Source organism: Macrosteles quadrilineatus, unplaced genomic scaffold (genome assembly GCF_028750875.1).
Source record: "Macrosteles quadrilineatus isolate MER2022 unplaced genomic scaffold, UCM_ALF_1.0 Scaffold_4__1_contigs__length_99947679, whole genome shotgun sequence".
NCBI lineage: Eukaryota > Metazoa > Arthropoda > Insecta > Hemiptera > Cicadellidae > Macrosteles > Macrosteles quadrilineatus.
Genome location: NW_026542597.1, coordinates 27,400,482 through 27,428,147, shown reverse-complemented (window position 1 = coordinate 27,428,147; position 27,666 = coordinate 27,400,482). Strand labels below are relative to the sequence as shown.

Genomic DNA, 27,666 nt, shown 5'->3' with positions numbered 1-27,666 from the left:
AAGTAAGATGTTTGTGTCACCCTATGCATATCTGCACCTTGTGCGGCATCTCCCGTGGTCTTCTTAAATCATCTTCTTATCACTAAAACTATAGGTTGTATATATTTACAGAAATATTCACCCACACCCACTAATAGTTTCGCGGTTGGGTTGATCGGACTATGCGACGATAGACATGCAACAAAGTCATGGCGTGAGGTCTTTCTTCCTCCTTTTCATTTCATGGACTGGGCGTGCTGGCATTTGGCGTCAGCAGTTAAGGGTAGTTTGGACTTTTCTGGTTTTATGGTTGAGGGGTGCTTTGTTTGATGTCTACAGTGTCGTTTTATTTCTGTGATTCCAGTTTTGTCCAATTCTATAAATTAATTTAAAAATTATAGTGTTTGATCCAAGAAAGCTACTGAGTATACAAACATATAAATATGATTGGATCGAACACTCTTCTAAAAATAAATAAGACTACCAGCTGTACCAGTTTCAAATTAATACACGGCATTGAAATGGACAAAACTGGAAACAGAGCATTAAACCGGCAAAACTACAGAGAGCAAAGCACCTGCCCAACCATAAACCAGGAAAATCCAAACTAACTGTCGACCCCAAATGCCAGCAGGAATGCCATGAAATGAAACTGACTACTGAGGAAGAAAGACCTCACGTTATGACTCTGCCGCGTGTCCGTCGTCTGATTGACCCAAACGCAATACTAGTGACTGTGTGTGTAAATATTTTTGTAAATATAGACATGAGCCAGCTATGAGGTTTGTCCTTCTGGAATTGAAGGTGGCGATTGCAAAGTTGATGCGTGTCTGAATTCACTGTGAGCCTCGACCCAAAGACCAAAGTCCCACTTAAGTTTCACCCTGCATCGTTATTAGTTTCTCCAATTGGAGGAATTTGGGTTGAATTTCAGGAAAGAACAAAAAATGTCTAGCTATGAATAATTTAAAGTGCTAAGATTTAAAGTTAGTAGATGATGAAAAATTGTGTTTGGTACAAAATGAAAGATAGCTTAATAAAAATTGCGTAGACGATGCAGTTACACTTTTGATGTTTTGAAATTTAATGTGAAATGGTATTCAGAAAATGGAATACTATTTTCCATAACAAATGTTTATATTGTTTGTTATACTCATAGCATTATATTTTCCCTACTCTCCTTCCTCTGTTAGGTGGTTATAATTTGCTTAATTTATCCAACTTTTTTATTTGTTTATTTTGTCATCTGATATCTACAAATAAGTAATATTGAATTTCAAGCTGTAAACTCGACAGGTTATTTGAATTAAAAAATAGCCTACATTTTGTTAAAGACTTTTAAATTGTGATCTCTGACGATTAAGAACCATGTTTTATTTAAGTGAGACTTTTCAAATTTCCGGATAAGAAATCAGAGTATTGTCCAACCAAAAAATAAAAAGTTTGTGTTTAAAGAACAATACAACTGGATTTAATTCAACAAAAACAATCTACATGTCAAGCTCGAAAAATACTAAGTCAAGAAAACCAAGTTCAACAAAAAAACACCATTCTCCTCCATCTAGCAGCCAGAGGGGGAAAAATATAAATACTTTTAAAATTGATGAATTTAAATCTATTCTAATTGATGACGACTTATGGCAGCCTTTGATGTTGAGTGTGTTAGTGGAAAATAAGGAGTTAAATGATAAATTGCTAATGCAATTAAATAACTTACCAGCCAACCTAACTGTCATTACACCAAACGATTTGAGCACAAACGAAAAAGAAACTCCTAATATAGGAAGTACGAAAAACTCCCAAAAACGCAACAGATCAACTAGTGCAAGCAGTAGAAAATCAAAAAGAACAGGGGATACCAAAGTTAAAAACGGTGTCAATCAAAAGGAAAATAACGATGAAGCAGATTGTGGAAATCCTGATCTAAGATATATTTTATGTAAGAAGTACATTTTGAAGTTAAGAAATAGTGATCTTGAAAATGAAAATAAAAGAAATTATATAGAGATGGAAATGACCAATGAAACAAAAAATCGGGAAGGCAGGGATTTTAGAAGTGGAGAAAAAACTTTATTTCAAAGATATGTCATTCTATGGGGATTTTATGATTCAAATTTGATCGAAACATTTTCAGATTTTAATATTCCAATCAGTGCAATAATTGACATAAAAGAAAAACCATTGCCCGGAACAAATGAAACAATACCAGAGATGGAAAAGAAACCTAAGAAAAAACAAAAACCACTAAATCTTCAAAGCTCCGAAGAATACTCAGTATTCATAGAAAGATTTAAGGAAAATATCAAAGATAAAACATTTTTAGAAAGATATAAAGACCTACTATTTCTGGAATATGACACATATACAGGAGATGGGAAAAAGTCCTTTCCATCAAGCTTCTTTTATTTGTTGAATGAAATCAACAAAGCTAAGGGACAGTATAATCATTACAAAAAATGCTTGAAAATACAAGAAATTCCAGAAATTCAGGGAACTCTTACTTTGGATGATGTTCCCTTATACTCTACGATGGTTTCTATGGTTCCTCTTGAATGCATAACAATACCTGTCATCGTTCACTGCATGCTGGAACAGGTATGTTGGTGGGATGAACATATTCTCCACACAGCAAACACTTGTGAAAATATAGAAGTTGCAAACATTAGTGACGTGATTTCAAGTAGTAGTGATACAGAAAAAAAATCATCACACCCGAGTACAAACACAATTATTTCAGAAAACTCTTTTAATATTGAAACTACTGTTAAAAATATAACTCCGACTTTGATTGACCATAGAGATGAAATAACAAATATCACATTTCACTGTCACCTACCAGAAATTGACTTCCAAACCATCACTATGGATATGTTGTTAAAGTCTCCTGTTTACAATTTGTGGCTGAAATATCCAATAGCATCCCCATCTAGTTTAAAATGGCACGATTTCCATTTGCAAAGGTTTAAAAAATGTGCAGCAAACTGTTACTTTGATGTGGATAGCATCTTTACATTTTACTTGCATCAGTCAATATTTAATATTTTTACTTCAAAGAAGGACAAGCTCTCCATTAAGAAAGGTGCTGATGTAGGCTTATTCAATTACGAAGAAAGTGATTTTCATTCAAATAAACGAGATGAAGATATGAATGTGAATCAATTTGTTCATGGAATGCTAAGCAACGTTTTATGTCAAGTTTCACAACGATACTCCACCAACTTCTCTCAATCAGCTGATAGTTATTCCAAGTCTATAGAATCATTGGAAAATGTGTCTTGTTACACTGATTCCATGTCCTCTATATCACCCGAATGTTATAAGAGAAAAACTCCAGAATTTCTCAAAGGTATATCCTCACACGACAAGATAGTTAACTACAGAATCAAGAAACTCAACAAGTTGAAATCTTTCCTCTTTTGTTCCGAATTCACTGATCTGTACGAAGATTTAAAAAAATATTTAGATAATGACACAGATTTTACTAAGACCTACGAGTTCGTAGAATATCTAAAAGTAAATACTATGTGTCAAAGCTTACAAAATGCTTATGAAAACTTTATTGATGCCAATTATTTTTACTTTCCATTAACTGACACGCTTTTGTTATGGTTTAATAATTCTGAGGACAAAGACCTTACATGTTCTAGAAAAGTAAAAGGTGTACTTGAAACTCCATTGGGTTTTCGGGAGTTTTACAAGTATAAAATTGGAGGGAGGTTAAATTTTGATGATTTGCCAAATGAAGACAGCGTCCCGAGTGAGCTGAATACAAACATGTCGAAATCTGGTGATTTAAGTGTTAACTCTGAGCATACGTCAAGTAGAGAAAGTCCTAAAGACAATTTCCCGATATTATCAGTAGCCAATTTAGGGCCATTCAGGATAGAGCATAATGAGCACATTGAACATTTCTGTTCTCCTGATAGTACAAAGGTGATGGTAAAGAGAACCAACAGTTTTTTTGACAAGATGAATGTTGCAGTATCGATAAACAAAAATAACACTAGTTTGTCTTATAGTTTTGTTCCTCAATTGTTTACTCCATTTGTAGACGTGTTAATTAAGTTCCACAATGAAATAAGGGGTTTCATTAGCCTGACATGGTGTCTGGACACCCAAGAGGAAAGACATTTGAATTCTATCACATCTCCTCAGTCAAAACAAACCAATTGTTTTTCATTAAATTGCGATTTAAGTTTTACTTTACCTTCAGGACTACTGGTCGAGGTTGTTCAGACAAAATCCGAATTTGGACCATTCTACGTACGTCAGAGGTACTTGAGTAAAGGTCTAACATGTAGTCGAATTTGGGACGAGACCCATCGCTGCTACTTGAACAACGGGACAATCCTTACATTTTACTCAGATGGTACAGTGTGTATTCTCTACAGCAATGGAACAACAGTCAATTGTCTCTCATTTGAATGGGAAAAGATTGTTTTAGAAAAAGTCTCACCAGATGAAAATTTGTTGAAAGGAAATAGCCTTAAGGGTCAAGCCAAAAACAATTCGAAGAACACGATGACTGACAAGAGCACAAAGAAAATTGGAAAAGGAAAAACCAAAGTTAAAAAAGAGGGAAAGAAAATACCAGGATTTAACATGAATGAAGACAGTTTAAATAAAGCAAACGAGGACAGCATGCAAGAAATATACGAGTGTAAAGTGACTCAGCATTCTGTAGTTTCTTGGGATGGTTCTTGTGAAGAATTTAACCAACATTTGAATAAAAAAAGTTCTAAACTACATGATGTAAGAATGGCTTTTGAACCGATTAACCAAGAACTATATTTACAGCGTACCGATGGATTGTCTAGCTTATTCAAACCTTATCAACTCTCAGTTTTATTTCCTGATGGCTCTAAAATAACATCATTGGCATATGATGACAAGGAAATCTGTGAAAACAGCAACTTTGCGACAGTGGGAAATTTTGAAAAGGAATATAACAGAGTTGATAAAATAGGAAATCAAACCCAATCAAATGGTTCAGAGTCCTTTGCAGACTCTTTAGAAGAGCAAAACCCTTCTAATGACAGCAAAAGCCAATATAACCAAGACAATTTAAACGAAGACAGTTTTGTTTATGTGGAAACATCATACACATTTGAACATACAAACTATGCTAGGGTTGAATTTAATAATGCTGAATATAGAGTAAGAATTGCATTGCCAGGGAATATCTTGGTGCATATAGAAAAAAATGGATTGTTTACCATAGAATCAAATGAAAATGAGAAGATAACAATGACAGATAACAACTTGATTTTTGAAGCTCAAGTTTTGGAAAATTCTAACAAACAATCAATTACAACTTTATACTTCAATAATGCCAGCACTATCCCAGTTGTATCTTGTCAAACTGTAGATAGTTTTTGCAATGTCTTTTCAGTTAGCGAAAAGGGTTACACAAGCATTGTGAAAAGTGAGGATTGCAAAAATTGTGTTTTTGATTTATCTGATTGTACTCCTCTACACCCAGAAAATTTTGAACGGTATTTTGTAGTAAAAAGAGATTTGTCAGGTTATGAAATGATTCGAAGGTTAGAAAATAACAAGAGTGCACAAATGATAAAGACTGCCCTAGTGAAAAATAATGATGACTTGTTTACTTTATATTCTCAAATTCCAGTTTTTAAAAACCATTCTGAAAAATATTTAATGAGTTATGTAACAGAAAACAATCAACCGACTTTAATAAAAAGAAAAGATTTACTTAAGCTAGAAGAAATGCCCAAAATTATTTGGTTTTATCCACATCTCTCAAACATTAAGATGGGGAATATTGATGAAAATATACTGAATAATATACATGTGATATCCCAGAAAACTATACCGTCTCCTGTCGCAATGACCATATACAAATGTTTAAAAATTAAAAATAACTTTAATGTATCCTGTTGGTTTTCAAAAGCCATAAAACAATATAAAAAAATAGGTGAGGTTAAAATAAATCAATATTTTGATCACTACCCAGAGGAAATAAAGGATGAAGAAGTCGAAACTGAGGGGGAACTTCATAAATTGCATGTTCTTGGATCAGAAAGTTATTACTTGACAGACAATGTACCAGAAATGTCCTTTGATGCATTCAGTGATAAAGATCAAATCAGTATCTACAGTGTTTCAGAGTGAAAATCAAAATTCAATAAACAATCTGTGTTTTATTCTGTCAAAAAATAAGACCCCCCCCCAAGTAAACTACTCATTGTAGCCTACTAAGAATAATTGTGATATCTGATATAACTTAACCAGTTTAGGAGTTAAATAAACGAAAATAGCTTAATGTACAATGTTTAATAGTATATTTCTAAAAATATATTTACAAGTACAAAATTGTTACTAGGATAAATAGGTGTCTCCGTTGCAATATAAAAAATAAAGGCACAACCCTAGGCTTTTGTGGCAGATTTTTGTCAAGAATAGTCTAAATATGTTAAAAATACACAATTACAGACCTAATATAATAGGTTATGCATGTTTATTGGATAGTAAAAGATTTGTATCAACACAGTTCAAAAGGTTATAAAAACTTTTTTAAGTATTACCAATGAATACAAACCTTATATGAAGCAAAATCTTTATTGGGAATAGTCAGACTGGATTTTGCCACCAAAATGAGCTTTGTGCGGTCGAAGCTAGATATGCGCTAGCCTCTCTCTCTCCCTTCTCTCTTTATGCCAATTCTCTGTCTTACTCACATTGCCGTGGGATCTCGATAGCAGCGCCTTTCCGGTTGCCACGGAAACTTGCCAAAATTAATAAATCCCAGGCATAATTTTTAACATGGGCATTTAGTTTCTTAAGGTTTGTATTCATTGGTATTACAGTGGTTCTAAATTTAAATAAGAAAGCAATAGTGTAATAAACATTATTTCACTATTAAAGGGCTGTTAACTAGTTAACAAGGGCTAACTTGAAATTAAAAACATTTTTTTAAGCTTACAGGAAAATATAGTGAATGCCATCAAAGTTTAATTTCTTTAAAATTGAAAGAAAACATTTTAAATTATTAACAAACATCGTTGATAGAAATTTTTAGGCAATGTAGTCAATCGGTTTATTATGACAAATCAACAAAAGCTAACTGAAGAAATTTACAGAGGTTAACCAACAAGTCAAACCATATACTTGTTGTGTAAGTTGACAATAATATAGGGAACACTTACAACATTAAATGTGTAAAAGAAACAACCAAACTGACAATTTGTGAGATGTGACACACTGTCAAAAAAGATTTTCAACAGAAAAAGTCAATAGATTCACAACCGACTTGAAATACACAAAATAACAAGTATTACAGTAGACTCCCTCTTATCCGGACGCCTTTTAACCGTACTACACTCGGCAGAAATGACATATCTTTAACCAGACAACTTTAATCAGCACATCGGTTTAACTGGAGTAGATCGGCAGGAAGTGGGCGGTACTGAGACGACTGTTCTCGTGGGAAAGATTTGAGACCAGTGATCAAGTGTCTTAATTTAAGTTAAATACTGTATAGGCCTACAGTATGCATTTAAACTGTTAAACGTTTTAACAAGTTTTTGGAGACGTCAGTTTATCCGGAAAAACAGCTATACGGACTGGCCTCGGTCCCGAGGAGTCCGTATAAGAGGGAGTCTACTGTATGGTAAAATAACAAAAAATAGCTACAAATTATTAAAACACAAATCGAACATAGAAACAACAACTGTATACTAAAATAAAACATTAAAAAATTGCAAAAGCAAAAATGCATTAATTTGAGTTTGTTAAGGCATAGTGCATAGTGAACATGAACACAATATTGTTTTTAATGTTAAAATACACTGACTGCTTCGCAAGAAAGTTATGTTAAAGATAGTTGCAGTTAAGCTTTTGTATTTATTGTTTCTATACAGCAGTTAATTGCTGTTTATACATCAATTGAACACATTACAAGTTGAAATTGTAAAAATTACACCACTATGATAATTTTATAGCAAATTTGACAAATAAGCTACTTACAAAATGTGTTTGATTTGGTTTTGGCTTCAATAAACAAACAGAAAATAAAGTTTTGTATTGATAGTTCAATTCCACCAAATTGAAAACAAGAAATAAAAAAAAAATTGAAAATGGAAGCACAAGAAAATGTGTAAAATTAAATTATCATAGTTTTTACCTAAAAATATTCATTTTACAACACCAAATATTTGTAGTCATTATTTATATACTCTTTATACAAGAACTACCTGATAATATAAACCAGATGTGTAACATGAAGTGTTACATTAGATTTGTGGTAGATAAAAAACTTCCATCACTTTTGCCAAAAATAAAACTACAATATTCCAAAATGATTAATTAGACTCACACTATAGATTAATGTAATGTTATTATAGCATTAGACTAAAAGGTTTAAATTTGACAAGGTTGTCTGAATCCCGATGGTAGTGTAGAATGGTTTATTTTTATCATGATTAAAAAACAGGCACTTATTTATGATTCTTAAGTATGATGTCCACAAAAGAGGAGCATACAATTATGTTTCAAATGTTAATGTAGGTAAAAAAGTAATTTTCTGGTGTACAAAAAATATAACTATACATCCTTGATTTCAATATTTTTCATTTGCTCATAATACCATCTGTGTTATTTAAACAGGATTTGGCTGAATCGAAGTTAACTAATTCTAGCTAAAATTTAAAGCACACACCTATAACGTACTAACTGTGGTGTCTACTTGAAAAATTCATTTTGAGCTAATATGCTAATTTGCTCAAAAGATTGTTTTTTAAATTGATATGGTACAGTAAGCACATTGAAACAGTAGGAAGCCCTTTAAATTGTACTTGTCATAATGATAAAGGTGTTTGCTGCAATATTTTATTTAACCTAGGTAATATGTATAGGTCTACTTGGTAAGTAAAACTTGGCATGAGCTATAAAGCAACAATCCAAAATGTAATATATACTAAAATTAAATATAAGTCCAACTTTGAACAACATGTAAACAAAAATTAATTTCTGTTTCATGACATACCATGGATAAAAATTGCAACGGAATATCCAAGGGTCAATTTTCAATATATTACTATTTACAAAAAGTGGTAAGGCAACCACATTTGCCAGTGTCTTTTGTCAAAATAATGAGATTCTACCTAGCTAAAGTACATCTCTAATTAAAACTAAATAAAATTAAAATTACAACTATTTAAATCAAATACGAATTACACATTTAATATTTTACATTGAAACAAAATTGATCTCATTCAACAAATTCAGAGAGTCTCTATAACAATAAAAGATAAATCACAGAATTGTATCAATAACAAGTTAAATCTGACCCTCCCGTAAAAGCGTTATTAATGTTCAGATGTAGTTGTTTCATACTGAAGCATTTGTGCACTGTATTTAACAAAAGACCAAACAAACATATTGATTCACTAGACTCTAGAGTAAAAATTCAAACATTCAATGAGTATGTACCAAAAATGCATAGCGAAAATCGTAAACCTAATTTAATAACGTATGTTTTACATTTGTGAATGAAATTTCTGACGGTTATGTCACATGATACGTTTGATGCTTAGTCAAATTTTAATCTACGTCTGTAGTTTCGTGTTCTGAAACAAAAAACAAAAAGATTCAAGATTCAACAATGTTTACAGTAAGTTTTAACAACTAAGTTCACTCATTCAGAATAGTTAACATTCTAGAAAAGTTGGAGGAAAGGGTACGAAATACAACTGATTCAAAATGGGAAATAATTTTACACAGCTATAAAGCCTGCCAATCCGGCATGGTTACTTTCAATCATGTGGCATTGGCCTAAATGTATAAAATTTGTTTGTTTGATGTGTCAAACCATTTTTAACCGAGTCAAAAGGAATGTGAAGATGTCTGGAGAAATTTGTTGACGTCCCGAAAAAATCCCGCCCAAATATCAACAATTGTGCTTATACTGCAATCTGGGAATATTCTAGTGCTTTTGGTTGATCAGTGTTGAAAACTGTAGGTCTGATCAATAGCTCTCTTGGTATATGGTTCAAATAGTTTCTGTGGTTCTTGGTCTGTTTCTGAGGTGTGCCCAGGAGGGTTTCACCTGTTAGTGGTCCAATGTGAATGGCAGTTGAGGAGATGGGTGGATTTTCAGTGAGTTGCCCCTCAAGAAAGGCATTTTGCTTATCCTGAGTGTATTCACCAAAACTTGTTTAAATTATTAAGACTTTTTATAAGATGATAGAGAAAAATTAGAGGTAGTTTAAAAGGTGAAGTGAAATGATTATTCAGTAATAATTAACACAATTAACCATAATACCGTAATGGGACCTAAACATAAAATAAATCAATGAACCATTCCGATGATATTGTGATGTGATGGACTCACCCGAGCGTCACATGTGTATTGTAGCGGCCGTGTACCTCGCCTCTCCTCTCCGCCAGCTCCACTGACTTGGACGGTACTGCAAACATCAACATACTTTACATTCTGTTGACCACACAAAGGAGAAAGATTGGACAGAAAATCTAAACAGTTTCAATTAAAATCACATTTCATTGATAAATAGTTTCCATTTTGTACTCACCCTGATGAGGATCTGGCCGGAGTACGAGTGTGGGTTGCTGTAAGCATACAACGCCCAGACTGCGACACCCGCGACCAGCACGATGAGGAACGCAGCTCCTAGATAGCTTGAGCTGCCTAACCTAGCTCCATCACTCATCTCTCCTGAAACAGTTTGACAAGTGAAAAGATATGTGTCTGTACTGCAGTTGTAATCAGCATGGTCACTAGGAGAAACAACTGGTGGGTGATTAGGTCCTAATGATTTCAGAGATAAATAGGGGTTAGGGTGAAGAAATGGGTTAGTTTTTTTTTGTCTGTTTGTCTGGCTGTCTGTAGCATATATCTTGAAATCCAGCAGAAGGATTTTGACTAAATTTTGGAATTAGGGACTCATGTTATAGCCTTAAAAACATGATGGGCAACAGGCAATACCTCAAGAAAATTCGTATTTTGCTACGCAACTCATTTAAAAATAAACATTGGCCAAGTAACTGTATGTTGGTTGAACAAAATGACAAGGGAAAGTAAACAAAATATTTGTAACATTTGTTTATAACAGGCCACCCACAGTATACTAGCAAATTACAAAATACAGTACAAAGGGAAAAAACATCAGTTGTAACTATTGAGCAAAGATTACACTGAAGATTACTCGATAAAGGGGAAAATAGAGTAAGTGTTGATGAGTATTTCGTGTTGGTACCGCTTGAGTGCACTGGCGTCAACTCAATGTTCCACTCTTGGGTAGATTATATTTTACAATTTTTATGCACTCTTTTTTTATAGTTTATATAATTTTGACAGCTGTATTCAGTTGAATTATTATTAAAGATACAATAATAAAGTATTTTATAAAGAACAGTCATGCCAAAATTTTACTTTTACTTAAAGAGAGATTTAGTTTAGTTCCAAGAAATAAATCACACCCCTTACATACGCTGTATTAATGCTACTGTAGCTGAATGATACTGTATTAGCCTATGATTGAATATTAATTCCTAGGCCTACAATAGGAACTAATACAACAAAGACTTATTTAATTTTTTTTTTGCGAATTTCCCATATAGGGAATAAGCTATTACCGAGCCTCCCCCCCCCCCCTAGAATCTGGGAAAGAGAAAAGTTGGGAATTCCCTTGCCACGAGTTGGGACAGTTGGGAAGACAGAGATAAAGGGAAAACATTTTTTTTTTTAACGAAATAAAATTTTAATATTTGCAAAAATTCATCAAAGATTGAAATTTTTTTGACTTGAACAAATAAACTTGATGTTTCTTCTATTTGTATTTAACTTTGATTAAACATCTTAGGCTAAACATACCTTATCAAATAATAAATCAATAATCAATCAGCGGTATAGTTTGTCAAAATTTAGTTTGTGAGAAATGTTGTTCCTTATTAGTATGTTGGCTACCCTGATCCTGTGCTGTGTTGATGATTCTCAGGATTCGTCTGCGAGACTGCGAGTTTGAAAGTGCAAGGAATTAGCTTCAGTTGAATTATGATGATTGTTAGTGTTTACAAGAAACTCAAAAATAGTTTACTTGCAAGTCACATCAACTATATTTTAAACCTTTTTTTTTGTAGTATTTGGGGTAGGCTAACTGACAGGAGTACTTGCTAATAATTCCTAATTAAGAATTTACACAAATAAATCAAGCAATCACTCTGAAACAGATCTACGTGGAAAACATAACCTAAAATTAGATTTTTGAGTTTGACGTCTAAGATCGATTTAATAATATTATTCACAACACTGATATTAATATTTCATAATTACAAACTTGTTTAGGCCTAGTTGTAAGTTTTATGAAAGTTAAAATATTATCTTAATATCAATTTCTAAAAGTATTTTAATTTCATTATTTTGTAATGAAATAATTCTTTCCATACTAATTTGTACTAGGCCTATTTTATATCCCTAAAATTTAACACTGCTACGTCTGCTTGTTTGTAAAGTTTATTGGATTTGTAACAATACTTGTTCAAGTTTTTTGGAGTCACAAAATTTCTTTATGAATTGGTAGAACTTTTATACGTTTTTTTAATTGAGTAATTTTGTATGTATGTAAAACTAGCTATGTTTTGTTGAGTGTGACTGCAGTGTAGTATGATAATTTTTAGATTTTTTAAATAGTACTGGAATTGATTTCTTTAAAGGGAAATCTATGTTCAGCAGTTGGGAAAATTGAGGCTTACCCTCAATGTTTCTCCCTGGAATTTTATCAAGCAACGCCACTGATACTGATATACTACTGATGTATACATATTGATTATCCCCACTGGCATGCAGATTAGTAAAAAGAATAAAATCCACCTGCGGGCAGAACTCATCATGGGTTTCATATGATTTTATGCTTTCCTATTTAACTGTCTAAGTTCCAAAAGCTCTCAAATAATTCCAGTAACAACCATGTTATATATTATTCCCCAAAAATTGGCTCCCGAAATCCAAAAATTACATACCCTGATGAACCCCCTGTTCAGGGTTCGTTCTTCTCCATTCCGAAGGGGCATCTGTTTAAAATGTAATGTAATTTCACAACCAAGTTTCTAGGAATAAGTTTTAAAACAATTTGTTCAAACTAAAAAATCTTGTAAATAAGTACAAAGCATCCTAGGAGTACAACCATATACAAATAGAATAAATATAGACCGTTAGCTATGCTGCGGTTAGCATAAGTTCTGGCGTCCACCGGTAGGATTGCCGTGTAGTTTCGGCGCACACTACTGCAGCGTTTGCTGGTAGCATACAGCCAGGAGCAGATGACGGCAGCGAATCGAACACCGAGCGGTACATCGTGGAACTATATTTATTCTGTTTGTCTATGGTACACTTTTCAAAACAAAACACTTCATATGTCTATTTTGGTTGTCGTTAAAAAAAACTACAGTCAACATATTTTGCTACACTATTTAGCTAAGTATGCTAATATTCATTCATAGATTTTTTTAAATAATAATAGTACCTTTTAGTAGACCATTACCATTACTATGGGCAACAAGACATAATATTTTTTACCATTATTCTTAAGTCAGTCCTAATGCTCACTGCTCGAAAAGTAATTGATTGTAGTAAAAAAAATTTAAATCTTTATAAAAGAATATTATTATACTTACGACTTTTACTTAACTGACTATGGACTAATCACCTGTGTTAGGGCATGAATGTTTAATCCACCCCACCTTTTTAAAGTAAATATCAAAGCAAATTTGTACGTAATTAACTGTGCAAGTAATTTTAATCCAAAATCTGTGGTATATAAATAAAGGAATAACAAGTCACAAATCACTGTGGGTGAAATTCAATTTTACCAACAAAGATTTCATATTTTCACAAAATTAAAAATGTGCGCTATTGTATTATATAAGACACAGATAATCTTTCTACTAGTTTTTTATTCACACAGACACATATCAATTCCACTTTATTGCAACAGTATTTTACACGTTTACATAGTTGACCTAGGCCGGTCCTGTGCGGACAAGATGTAGGCCTTCTCTAATGCTACTACATTTGTATGAACAGTAATAATAACTAATAACAGTAAATAACAGTAAGTGAACAGTAAGTATGATAATAATCATTCCAGTCAACAAATTGTTTGGAAAGAACATAACGTTTGGGTAGCCAAAAAGAAATAGTGCTCGCCTTCAAATATGAAGGTGGCTGGTTTGAATCCAGCGTAATTCTGGACCTAGATGCCATTTGTCAATGGGCTACAAACTAATAATACTATCTAACAAATGGTCCACATTAGACAGTCACAAGACCAGGGTTTGGACGGTTTCTATTTAAAAAAAAAACCATTGGCGTGGAAACACAAATAATAAAAAAAAGTGATAATGTAAACTACTTACCAGTATCAGGAGATGCTGCGGCACTGGCGCTAGGATGATGTTCAGTCTCTCTGAGCAGTTGGTCGCACTGCGTCGTTGTCGACAGTTCCAGTCTGTCGCACTCATTGCTTAGCCAGTCTTGTCTCTTGCGGTCCATACCAGTGGAGCAGCGGCCAACACTGCCACACCACTTGCACTGCAACAAACATTCTCATGTTCACATAGGAAAGGAAAACTCAATATTTTAAAATTTACGTACTCAATTTTCATCAAGCAATGCCAAAAAACCTAGATTGAAAAGATTCCACGTAGTTTGGGGTATGCCTACCCCTGACTTCTTCGACCTTGCCTGTTGTAGCACTTAACTTCAGTGCATCTGCCTTAGACTCTAAGGAAATCCACTACTGTTATTTCTTTTAACCTGCAGCCACCTTTCCTAAGTATACCGTCCTTATCAGGGTGAGAACTGGACAGTCCAGCCACAAGTGTTTAGAAGATTTAACCTCTGTTGCAAAGTCTGAATTGGTCTATTTGGCTCAGCTCTAGATGCTTTCTTATTGGTACATGACAAGTCAACAAGTTTACCAGAGCACAGATGTCCAATTTTTGCAGGCAAGATTGAAAATTATACACCGCTCCTATGTTTGACACGGGGGAGCGAGCTGGTCTAGTGGTTTTAGTGGTTAGAGCGAGCGACTTTGGTTCCAGAGGTCCCGGGTTCAAATCCTGCCAAATCACCAATGGATTTTATCTACGTGATAATGCCGCAACCCCTAGGTCTAGCCTGAAGTAATGTGAAAAACAATTCCAAGCTCGTGCCTAGCTAGGAAAAAAAACTATGTTTGACACAAAAGTGATTTTTTCATCTTTTTTTATTGCATTTGTCTGTGATGGAATACACACTTAGCTTGATGGTAATTTATCCAAATTAATTAGCTGAGAGACACAATAATGTAACAAAAATATTATATTTCAATGCTTGTAAGAAGTAAGTAAATATAATATGATATGTCCTTATGCCTCTTTGTCTTGCAAGCAGAAATTTGAAGTAAAACTGTTGAAGAATTATTATGTCTAAGTATTTAACCAACAATTAACTTACATCAAAACCTATTTGAGAGCTGACACAGGAGTGGCAGTCTTTTTTCTCCATACAGGTAGGTAGAGCGTTCAAGTAGATCACTGTCCAGTTCTTGATGTCTTCCTTCTTGAAGTTGACGCGATGATATTCATAGATAGTCTTTCTTCTGACAACTACACAGAAAACAAAAGTTTAAACCTTAAATATTATTACGTTGAAAAGAATGTTTCACTATGATTTGGAATACACTAAGCGGTATAGTAATCATAAAGACTTTGAAGAATATAACAAAAGAAACTTCTGAATAAAAGCAGTTTTTAGGGGACAGCCAAAAGAACCGTAGGAAAGGTACATGAACAGAAGAACATAGGCCTATAGGTAAAATTGACTAAATCAAATTCAAATTGATAGGCTACGTAAGAAATAAAGGAATGGACACAAAAGAACTAACTTACCTAAAATAAGAGTTCCAGGAGGTTGATAACACTAGGGATGGACAAGTCTTGAAATTTTGGTAAATTTCCGGGAAGTTTTAAATCTCGTTCTAAGAGACGAAATTTTATTTTTAATTGAGATTTTTTCAACTTGAGATAAACAAAATTTTAACAACACCTGCAGAAAGTCAATGCAATACCCGCAATTGCGGAGGGCGTTGTATTTGTGTTTCCTTTGCGAAGGTGTTCTTATTTAATTAATTCTTTACATGTAAATATTGCTTTAATTGTTTTATAATTTTTTTGACATCACAAATGATAAGAAGTTTTGTTAAGTGTAAGCAGTGTGAGACATGTTTTACTACTGTAAACATAGCTAATTAATATTGCTTTTATTTTGTGATGATTTTTTTACGAGCTGAATTTCAATAATACTGTTCCTGTTATTAAATAACACAAGACTGAATAATTGTTGCTATATACTTACCAGGTATTTTTCTAAGTTTAACTCTTATCACCTAACACTACAACCTAAATGATATCACCATGTTTCCTAAGCGCAAGGGTTGTTTTTAATATGGTAGGTGTAATGAATATAAATTTGTTTATACTTATGTTTTTTAATAAAAACTTTTAAATATTCTTGACTATTATTATTATTTTTGTATTTAAACCGTCATCCGTCATAAATCAGTAGGTATTTATTTTCATCACAAAATCAGGTAAAAATGCCGAACGTGCATTTCCCGTTATGTACGAGAAGGTAAAACCCGTCTCAATCTCGTCTCAAAATTTTATGAGAAATAAAAAATCCATCCCGTCTTGTCTCAAACTAAAAAACCAATCTCCTCCATTCCTAGATAACACAAAAAGTTCACAACACATTTTATGCCAATTATTTCCTTCCCAGGAAGCTATCAAATCAAATTATGATTAAGAAATTAGAATTAAGAAGCTATCAAATTAATTGTGTTGTGAAATGTTTGTGTTCCATCAACTGTCTGGACATCTTTTTACAGGGTAAGTTTTTGTATTCCTTCTTGCTTAAAGTATTCCTAAGCCAAGTTCTACTTCCTCCCAAAAACTAAACCCAACCAAACTTTTAATTTAACTTGTAAACTGTTATAAGCTTCAAAATAATATATTTCTTCTTAGCCAAAGTTTGGGGCTAAATGGACATATAATACATAGACATTCATACATTGCTAATACACTCACAGAAGATAGTCCTGTCGATGATATATGCATCGGACAGACCCACTTTGACTGGATGTTGGTCATCTTGAATATTTTCAATGATAACGGGGACATTTTGGTAGACAAACACAATGTCTCCAGTGTTGTGAAGTGTCGCTTGGAACGTGAATTCTCCCGTGTTCGGTTTGTCCTGAAGCACTACTTTTTCCCACTGCACAGTGAATGCAGTGCCTGAAACAGATGAATAGTGTTTAGTAGATATAAGTAAAATGTTTGACTTAAAATATTCTTAAACCAAATTTAAGATTTTGATGTCAAAGAACAAGTAAAAATGATTTTATCAACTGATATAATTTTAAGAAATAGGACCTATCACATTCAGGACTGTTTCTCAAAACTCACAGGATAAAACAGAAAACTTGTTAACATTTGCTAATCCATCTCAATTCAGGTGGGAAACATATTAATATTTTCCTTATGAAACTAAAAACCAAATTTAAATCCATGTTCATAGCCGCTTGTAGCATTTTGATTTAATTTTATTAGACACTTCCAAATTACTATTAACTAATGTAAACACCTTAGTTGTCTGCAATCTCAAGTTATTGACTAAGCAGTTTTCTATATTTCGGCTTTTATGCCATTATCAGACACCCTTCTTCAGGAAACAAAACTATCCGCTATTGCTTCCTTAATGACGAATCATGCGAGTCTATTCCTGCCCATGACCATGGGCCATATCTAAACTTTTAAGTACCTAGATCATAATGTTCTATTTATAATATTATAAATTTGATACTAGAACAAACACTTGATGAAACTAAACACCAACCGTTGTCAAAATACTTGATGTACGAGTCGTTACTGATGCTAGTGTCAAAGTTGGCCATGAGAGGAGCGATGTACTGTGTTGCGGCCAACCATGAATGTACGTACTCTCCTGTGTAGAGGAACCCTCCTGTGGCGATGGTCACGTTGCGCACCAAATGTCCGTAGAACGGGAAGTCAAACGACAGCTTCACAGTCTGTGGCAAAGAAACACTTTCACATTGGTATGGTGAAATAACTAAATAACCTACAATCTAATAGAGCTATGGTTCTTCACCCAATATCATGCTCAAAACAAAAGTGCTTGGCAATTTGAACTAATACTGCAAGATCAGGTTTAAAAGCCATATCCCCTTTATTTGTTAGTATTCAAGGGATTTTTGTATTTTTTCATTAGATACTCAAAATTGGAACTATAGGACGGAATAAGATGGAAAATTAAATTAATTTTAATGAGAAAAAAGGTTTAGGACATTTAAGATTTAGGGAAATGCTTATCTGAGCTGTTAAACTTTTACATAACATATGTTAAGTGTATACGGAAGATAGTGGTATTGGAATAACTCTTCCAAGTAAAAGCAAAAGCACAAAGGAAAGGCCCAGAAATCACTGAGCCATATAGAATCTGCATTTGATCCTGCCATTCTCTACACCAGAATCCAGGCGAGTTAGTTTTAATCAAGGAAAGGCTCTATGCCAAGACTTCAATTCAGAGTGTAGGAGAGCTGTTGTCGCTGTCAGGTGGGCTAAGCTTGGGGATTGGAGACAGAACTGACATCTCTACACCGATGCTACCAGCTTATCAAATATTCAAATGTATGCTTTTACAAAAAATCAAAGCAACAGTAGCACGCCTAGATCCTGGAGTAGACATTAACAGATTGAAACACTGCGTTTTTGAAGGCTCAATGAGAGTTCTGGATTAGGTCTTCCTTCTGTGGTTAGGTCTTAGCAGTGGTTGCAGCTAATAGTTTCTTTGCAAACAGATATATATCAAAACTAACAGACAACAGAGAACTCTAATTTAATCAATTTATCAATGGTACTGTACCTCTGAAACTTTTGCGGTAGTAAGTTTTTATTTGCGGACAATTTAAATCTTTAGTTAGGTTTCCAGAAAAATGTAAGCTATGGAAATCTTAATAAGTCACAACTTACAGCAGCCCTGCGATGAGACTTGGATAACATTTCATTGACTTTTGCATTCTCCAGTTTGTCAAAGTCCACCCAGTAAGAGGAGCCGATCTGGGAGTCCACTATGAACGTGCTGTTGTAGTAAACGTGGTAGTCCTGAAACAAGAAACATATCTTATTTACCCATCCCTGCAATTGCTGGAAATCCTCGCCCAAGAAGAAAATGCCACGTATGTATGCACACCAAGAGGAGGCCCCAAAAACAGCAGGATATGTACTACATGTACGTTCCACGTAACACCCCTCTGTGTATCCATCCATGCATGCAAGAGTTCCACACGCTTCAGCAGTTCTGACAGGTAGGATAGTCATACACTAATGTTATTTTCATTGGGATTTATAATCTGCAATTATACTTGGTAATGAGTAATATTTAGCTATACAATAGTTTGTTTATTGTTGGTTTATTTATAACATGAACTTATTTGCAAATTTTCTCAAAAGGCCGCAGAAAATCAGTTTTGTGTTGTTTACAGCGTTTTATATTGCAGTTTATAAAAAATTACCTATATAACATTCACCATGTATTTTATATTTTTCTGTGTAGGGAATTAAATTCTCTACATAATTGGTATAACTATTAGTCCAAAAAGTGTTTTGCTTATTTTTACTGTGAGCTTACTTTTAAAATTTAATTTTTTTTATAAATATATATATATTGCATTTATAAAAAAAATAAATAAATGTTTTACCATATTTTTTATATTATTTTCAGATTCTACTGTTTATTCTGAACAAAAAAAGTATAAACAATGTTGTAATTGCTCAATTCTTAGATTTTTATACATTTTTTAAAAAATGTCTGCGAATTTACTAAATAAACCCGGGTTGGGGCTAAGGCCAGTACTAACAAAAGCCGGGATTCAACAGGTTAAGAGATTTAACTACCAAATTACATTTATTTATGCAAATAAGCCCTCAAGTGTACACAGCATAAAACATGCAATCTGTGTAAACTCAGAAACATTTCATCTTATCCTGAAAATCTTTTAGACAAGATTTAATGATTAAAACATTAGTGTTACAGTTTTGTAAGCCTGAATAGAGGTGGCCTTGCACTTGATTGGACCAAATTGCTTCCTAGGGATCCTAGGTCAGGGAGCCGTGTCATAAGTGAAACTTGCATGCAACAACGATTGATAATCAAACATTAAATTGAAGTAAGATAAGTAATTATAAAAACACCTTATAATTAATTTCTTTGTCAAAGAAAAGAGAAAGTTTGTCATATTATCATTACATTTCCTGCATTGTATTTGAAGTGATTTGGAGTGACAAATTTTCTGTGGGTTAGACCAAATCTAACAAACTGCAATGATGTTTTCATTACCTTATCGTCAGTTATCCAACCCTTTCTGCTGACAATAAAATACATACTATGAAAGGAATGGTGTTGCGTTGTTGTCTACAAGATTTATATTGTTTTAAATAGTTTTTGTTAGGAAACTATAATCAGCTAACAGCTTTAGTCTCCAACACTTAATTGTTGTCTCTTACCTCTTGTTTGGAAGTCAGATTGTTCTGTTTCATCGTACTATTTATCATATCATCTGTAAACTTGGTGATGGGAAGTTCATCCGACACCTTTAAACTGGGAGGCACTGGAACAAACAAGACTTAAAAAGTCAAATATAATTTTTAGTTACAGTATTTATTAATATCATTATTTAACTACAGTAGTTCTCGATCCATGCTGAGTATGACTGCAAAATATTCTTTAAAGGTTTTTTTAAAGTTAAAGGTTCTTTAAAGATAATGAATCAGTTACAGTAGGGCATAAATTTATTTCTATAATCATTTTTGCTTGATTTATCGTGCTAACGGACACATATATATATGAATCTGAAAGGATGGTGGTTTTTGTCAATGGGGACATCAAAACGAAAAAGTAAATCGGACCCGGGTCCAAGTCCATGAGACCTACGGTAATAGCTTATTCCCTATGTAGGAAATTCGCTAAAACTCATACTGTTTGGTAAAAAAAAAATAAAAAATACAATACATAACATCGATGAGAAGGCTGAGATTGAAGATTACAAGTCAACTTGAGATGTCTCAATTCAGAGCAGTCTCAATTAACTCTAAATCAAGGCAGAGCTTTTCTGAAAATCTTAAACAATTTCCCAATGGACGAATAGGCTACCTAAGCGAAAAACTAAGGACTGGACACAATAAGTCAGGTCTATTTCAACAAGTCACTATTAAAATGACCTAGTCCTTGTTCTATCAAGCAACTTGTTAACTAAACACAGCTGCCGATCTTATATTGATACACAAAATCCTGACAAAATATTCATATTTAGAACATCATCTATAGTGTTACCACTAGTGGTACGCTTATCACAGGTCGGGTTCTAGACACTGATATATATTAACACTGTTCTAGACCAACATGAGCAAAACTGATGAGATATGTGGGGCGTATCGCTAATTCCTTGTTGGTAGTGTACTAAATGGTACAAAGATCATAGAATTTCACTAACCATTTTCAGGACTGTAGAGTTCCGCTGACAAGATGACAGACTTGTTGGTCTCCGCAGTGGTGGGGGGTTGTGATGCAGCGGGGGGAGGAGGAGTTGCTCTAGACGCTGAGTTATCTGTAATGCTCGATGGAGGAGCAGCTGGTGGTCTGTCGTCTGCAGCACAATACACATTGATAAGTTTCCCAAGAAGCGAATATGAATACAACAACAAAAATTTAAAAGTGTTGAAACAGATGTATGTGTTTATACTCAATTACGTTCATAATGCGGTTCAGGTGTTATGGAAGATAGCCGTGCTATTGACATTACTCAAAACATCTTGTTCACTGTTGTGAAATGGCGTTAAATATCCTCATTACCCTCGTAGGCAATAAAATATCTATATATTAATTTGAAACTGTTTTTCTTTGTCATAGCTATTTTGAGAGAACGGCTGGGGGTAGAAACTCGGTAGGGGTGTCTAAAGAAAGGTCTTGGTCTGTAGATGAGCCATCAAAAGAGAAACGTGGTAAATTCCCTATGGGCTCTGCCCCAGTGGCCTTTAAAGTTCCATCCCATGTTATTCTTATGGAGAAAAACGGGGTTTTGTCACAGCTAATTTGAGAGAACGGCTGGGTGTAGAAACTTGGTAGGGGTGTCTAAAGAATGGTATTGGTCTGTAGGTGAGCCCTCAAAAGAGAAACGAGGTAAATTTCCTTGGGACTCTGCCCCAGAGGCCTTTAAAGTTCACTCAGCAATTTTGTTTACATTACGACCATATGGATAATGCTATGTACACTACTTTTAATGAACCAGCTGTTAATATTAAAATTGTATTCAAAGGTCTACTGAAACTGTCAAATTAAATGTTTACATTATTATTTATGATTTTAAATTGATTCTCCACTGCATGGCAAGTTTTTTATAGTTTCAACAAAATGATGAATTTATGAGACGTTTTAAATGTTGTTATCAAAGATATATGCTTTATTGCTCTTAGAACATTTTAAATTATGAAATAAGTGTGACATATCAATTTTAAAGGAACATAATTATTCCTTATCGGGTTAGCTAATATATATTGTAAGGTTGGCACGTGCCTTTTTCTGCCTACTTTCAATTACCATTCATTTTTGAATTCAAGAAAGAACACTAGAAATTCATTTATTGGTATAAAAGTTTTCGACAATCGGGTAAAAAATTGTGTCATAGATGAGTACGTTGAGGATGAGAGCTGTGTTCAAGTTTTGGAATAGACTAACTACGGAGTATGTTTCATCTATGGTTTTTGTAAAGTATGTGAACTAATGTCAATTCAGGTATTTAAAAGAATGTGTACAGGGTTTTTACTTTGCTGTACACATGTAACAACGCATCTAAACCTCACTACATACAAAACATTCGGAAACACAACAGTGTCATCACATCTAATCGCATTTGCATAATTTGTTACCAAGGCTGGACTAGGTTATGGATTTGGTTCCGCAAATGTTCAAGATTTGTGATCAAATTTCCTACAATTATGGTTCATTCCATCCACGAAATACGTGCACAGCTTTATGCTATAGATCTGGCCAAGGCGAAACTATCCCATAAGTTAATGAATTATCAAGTAAGAACAGGATGATTAAATACATGGGTCAATGTGGCAAGAGAAGGAATTAAAATTGCTTAGATCGAAGTAAGAATCTTACTGCTTTCTAGAAAATCAGATATTTTTATCAAATACAAAAAAAAAACTGATTTAATATGCTGATAAAATTCTGTATTTTTTATGACCAAAGATGAAGATTTACTTATAAATCCGGATACAATCTGAATTATTTTCCTAAAGCAGATTGAATTAGTTGTTAGTAATAAATATTGACTCTTTCCGTAACATGATAGATTAATTATATGAACTCATTCTCCCATATAGTGAAAGTGGCTTTGGTATGAAACAAACTCATGAACAAACAATTATAAGACTCCTAAAAAACCTTTTGGGCAACCTAAAGCCGATAAAAAAGGTAGGAAATATTGTGTTAAACGAATTCATCAATCACGTTTTTTAGGGAACACAATCGTCATACTTATTATGTTTATCCTCCCTTCATTTAACTAAGATTTTAATGACTTCACTCTATCTATCGCAGTTAGCTGAATTTACATAAAACCTCAAGATTAACCGTCGATTTCGACGGGGCTCTACTAGTATTTGACAAATTCTGAAACTTGTTAGATGGGTATTTAGACTGATGTGGGCTGTGACTTCTAAATCATTATAACACAGGTTACGGGAGACATATAATGTTGTTGTGCTAGTTTAATCTAATTTATATTACAATGTTACCGGTATATCATTGATTATTACTCCTAGTTGTGAGGGTATTTCTACGTCAAACGCAACTATTTATGTTCATTTGTTAATCAGGAAAATATTTTCATCTAGAATCTTTGATCATTGAACTTTCTTAATGGCTTCTCTAATATCAAGTCCTCATTCATCTTATCTTAATGTCCAGCAGTTCTTCATTGTTTAGAAAGTGAATTCATTTCCTTATGCTGCAGTTACTATGTGTTTACAAAAGGGAATATTTGGACTTATATTTCTGAGATTTTCAGAATTAAAAAACGGTTTCATTGCTTAAATAGTCTCGAAAAAAGTTCAGAAACAAACTCTGATAAGTTCCGGTGAAATCATAGTGGCCTTATTCCGTTATTATATTATTTATTTTGCCTTTGTCATTACAGTAGTTTTTTGTGCAGTTATCCACAAGCATTCATTACATTGCATTATTCCCATATCTTGAGGATCAAACGGGTTTTAAAATGTAAAATTTAGCCATTTTTATAAGGTTTGTTACAAATATTTTCTTTGTCTCAGTCTTCAATTAGGCCAGAAGATGACTATAGTTCGGCCGCTTAGAAAGCGACCTGCGCGCTAATGCTAAACCAATGCTAGAGGAGGTCGTTTTCTAAGCGGCCGAACTATAGTATGAGTAGTTTAAATTAAAAAATTAAATGCAATTGTAAAATCTTTATACCGTATATATTTTCTATCCAGGAATGTTGTTAATTGTGTGTACAAGTGTATACCCCCTACACGATTTGGTCGATATATAATATAAATTCTTATCGAGGAGTTATCTGCAATATATATGTTTCCAATCTTTTAGCATATGTTTTAAATTTGTTAGCGCCTATGCCATTGGTATTTTTGTTTGGTATAAAAAATATTTGGAAGGGAAATCAGTCAAAATCCACAAAAAACTTTGTGGATACTCCGGGGATCGAACTCATACACATATCAAAATCCAAGACACTAACCACTAGGCCAGCAACACATCCAAGTTGCGTCAAAGAATAAACTTCAATATTGATGAAGCTGTATTTAAACACTATCAAGCCGCCATTGCCTATTAGCTTGATGTGACGTCAGTGTTATCTCATGGCATCACAATGAGCTCCTTGTTCTATGACACTCATCACCAAGGGAAATGAGAATTTTAACCACAACATCCGCGATTAAGAGATACCGGGCCTATTTCCCATTACAAATCATTAACCCGATTACTAGAAAGCAAAATCTTATTTATATTCTTAGAAGGAAATAACTCTATAATCAACTCTGTCAATGTTACCGCTTTACTTGATGTCATACTGAAAAGTAGGGTGTGATTTGAACTGATATTGTAAGGTCTGGGAAAAGGTCATATCTCCCTTAGTTCAAACATATTATCTTAGAAATCTTTTTTATTTTGACATCAATAGCCTACTATTAATGATTATGTCCTTAGAGGTTAGACAGAGAGTGGGGATGATATGGAAGATGCCACTCCAATAAAGCTGGGTTTTCCTTGTGCAGAAGCTGAGCGTGGAGTGAGGAGCCCACTTTATTCTACTCTAAGGTAATTTAATGGTACTATTTTCCCAGAAGCCGAGCACTGCCATTGAAATCACTTATCCACACTTCGCATTCAGCTTCCGCACCTAGTAAAACCCGGCTTAAGAGCAAAATGGGGAATGCCATTGAAATAAAAGCTAAAAAAAGAACAACACTTGGAAGTAAGGGAAAATTGTAGTATGCCATTTCACAGCAAGGGTAAAATGTCTAGTAGTGAACTTAATCTGACAACACAGTTGATAAATAATCCACTATGGCACCTTCAGGAGGTTTATAAACAAAATAAAAGACAATAAACTAATAAACAAGACAACATCTTTAAACCACTCTAAAATGGCCTGATACAGAATTGATCCATAATACGGAATGGAATAATCCATAATACTATTCATTCCACTATTGGTTGACAATTTTATTCTTAACAAAGGCATAATTCTCGATCCTACAATTCGATTTGAAATAAACATAAATCAAGCTAACGAAGTAAAAGAAGAAAAGAAAAAAAAAATTATGATTCTACCTTTGAATATTTCAAGCAAAATTTTAAAATTTTGAAAATTGAGGTGATTGGATTGTTTATTGGTTCTAGAGGAACATTATAAAAATTTTTTGTGAACTTTTGTAAACAATATGATTTGGACAGATCCTTTTTTTTAAATTATTATTCATGAAACATTAAGAGGTTCATTGACCATAATGAGAAATCATCTATATGGCAAACATCAAAATTAATCAGTCAGTCTTATAGCTGTATAATCCTTCGATATTTTATGTGTACTATTTTTCTGTGTCATTGGCAACCTTATTTTTTAAGGCAGAGGTATTTATTTTTGTAAATAAATTCTTTTCTCTCATAACCTAATTTATTTTTCAAATAGGGACCTTCCAACTTCTAAAGTAATATTTTCACTCAACTCAACTGAGTAAAATAATTAACATTATAGTAAGCATAAAGTACCTATATTATTCAGCAAAACTACAGCCTTTTAGTAAAAAAAATATATTATTGGTTATAGTACTAGGAGTAGTGAGTACTAAAATGATGAGCTGTCATATCAAATTGTCCCAATTTAAATCCAATGACCATCAACAAGAAGTAGGCAGTATAATAAACAACCTAGTTAGACAGTTTGTGAGGAAAGAGCCTCCAACTGTCTACTGAACAGAAGAATAAACATAAAAATAAACAGAACAATTATTGTCAACTAAACACTCCTAAGGCCAAGATGGCTTAAATACAATATGGATAATATCATTGAGAGTTCTCAATTATGGAGACATATTGGATTTATCCTATTGAACATTATGAGTTCTATAATGGAAAATTTTTTTTAAACATTCTTGTGACCAAGAATGAAAATTGTAAATTATATAGGCCTAAATCTTACAAAAGTTTCATATACATATATATATATATATATATATATATATATATATATGAATTTGGACGGATGGTGTTTTTGGCCACTAGGGACCCCCAAAATGAAAAAGTAAATCGGTCCCAGGTCCAGGTCTTATCACTAGTACTATGGTAACAGCTTATTCCCTATATGGGAAATTCGCTAAAAGTAGCTTACATAAAATTTATGTAAGATACTTTTTATCATCGAATAAGTTTTGTACATTTTCTGTCATACAGCTGAGTGCTGTAATAAAAATGCATTCATTCAGTTTTCAATAATTTGATCTTTTTCTAGAACAGGATGTGTGACCTACCCAACTTTAAGTCCTTGGTCTGCCTAGGTGGTGCATTGATGTTGAGCTGAGGTCCTGTGAGGAACTTGTCGTTGTTGTGGATGTACCTCGGCAACACTCCGTCTGTCGGACCCTCCGGCACATACCTGCGATACCTCCCCTCCCTCTCAGTCTGCGGCAGTAGTGCCAGGTCTAACTTCTCCCTCACTCCCAGTTCCGGATGTTCCACCTTGTACTGTAACGTCTGTTTGGTCCATTCTGCAACAGAAAACAAACAATTATTATTATTGTTGTATTACCAATTTTGGGGACGCTACTTGTCATTTTAACCCAGTGTAGAGTGGAGTGAGATGCCTGCTTTATTACTGGGGTGTTTTATAACCAGGACTATTAAATCTGATGATCAAGGACAGCTGAGTTTAGTTTTAGTTTCTGGCTTTTTCAGGGTCCAGTCACAAACCTTACCTATGTATTTTATTCTAATGCTGTACACTCAATTACCTTGATTAAGTTATAGCTTAAGTATTCGACAGTCAA

The 27,666-nt window shown here is 33.6% G+C and overlaps 2 protein-coding genes across 3 annotated transcripts in view; one reads left to right on the top strand and one right to left on the bottom strand.

The window, feature by feature from the left end:
* The first annotated feature begins 1,236 nt into the window (after window positions 1–1,236).
* On the top strand, window positions 1,237–6,455 carry LOC128993377 (uncharacterized). Its single transcript, XM_054417243.1, has one exon. The coding sequence runs from the start codon at window positions 1,474–1,476 to the stop codon at window positions 6,112–6,114; it is 4,641 nt and encodes a 1,546-aa protein (XP_054273218.1). The 5' UTR covers window positions 1,237–1,473; the 3' UTR covers window positions 6,115–6,455.
* The window catches only part of LOC128993378 (plexin domain-containing protein 2), a 50,146-nt gene continuing 28,741 nt past the window's right edge, over window positions 6,262–27,666 (bottom strand). Inside the window, exons 2-13 of one of the 2 annotated variants that reach the window (XM_054417244.1) lie at window positions 27,151–27,387; window positions 21,570–21,722; window positions 20,584–20,687; window positions 19,051–19,182; window positions 17,897–18,089; window positions 17,086–17,295; window positions 15,455–15,606; window positions 14,374–14,548; window positions 12,979–13,029; window positions 10,533–10,675; window positions 10,334–10,409; window positions 6,262–9,569 (exon numbers count right to left, since the gene is read on the bottom strand). In XM_054417244.1, the coding sequence (XP_054273219.1) occupies window positions 10,341–10,409; window positions 10,533–10,675; window positions 12,979–13,029; window positions 14,374–14,548; window positions 15,455–15,606; window positions 17,086–17,295; window positions 17,897–18,089; window positions 19,051–19,182; window positions 20,584–20,687; window positions 21,570–21,722; window positions 27,151–27,387 (1,619 nt within the window). In that variant the 3' untranslated portion in view covers window positions 6,262–9,569; window positions 10,334–10,340. The remainder of the gene's footprint in view (window positions 9,570–10,333; window positions 10,410–10,532; window positions 10,676–12,978; window positions 13,030–14,373; window positions 14,549–15,454; window positions 15,607–17,085; window positions 17,296–17,896; window positions 18,090–19,050; window positions 19,183–20,583; window positions 20,688–21,569; window positions 21,723–27,150; window positions 27,388–27,666) is intronic. The other variant, XM_054417245.1, reaches the window with a different exon arrangement.

Excerpts from the sequence above, each read along its gene's own strand:
- LOC128993377 (XM_054417243.1), top strand. The coding sequence starts at position 1,474 with ATGTCAAGCTCGAAAAATACTAAGTCAAGAAAACCAAGTTCAACAAAA.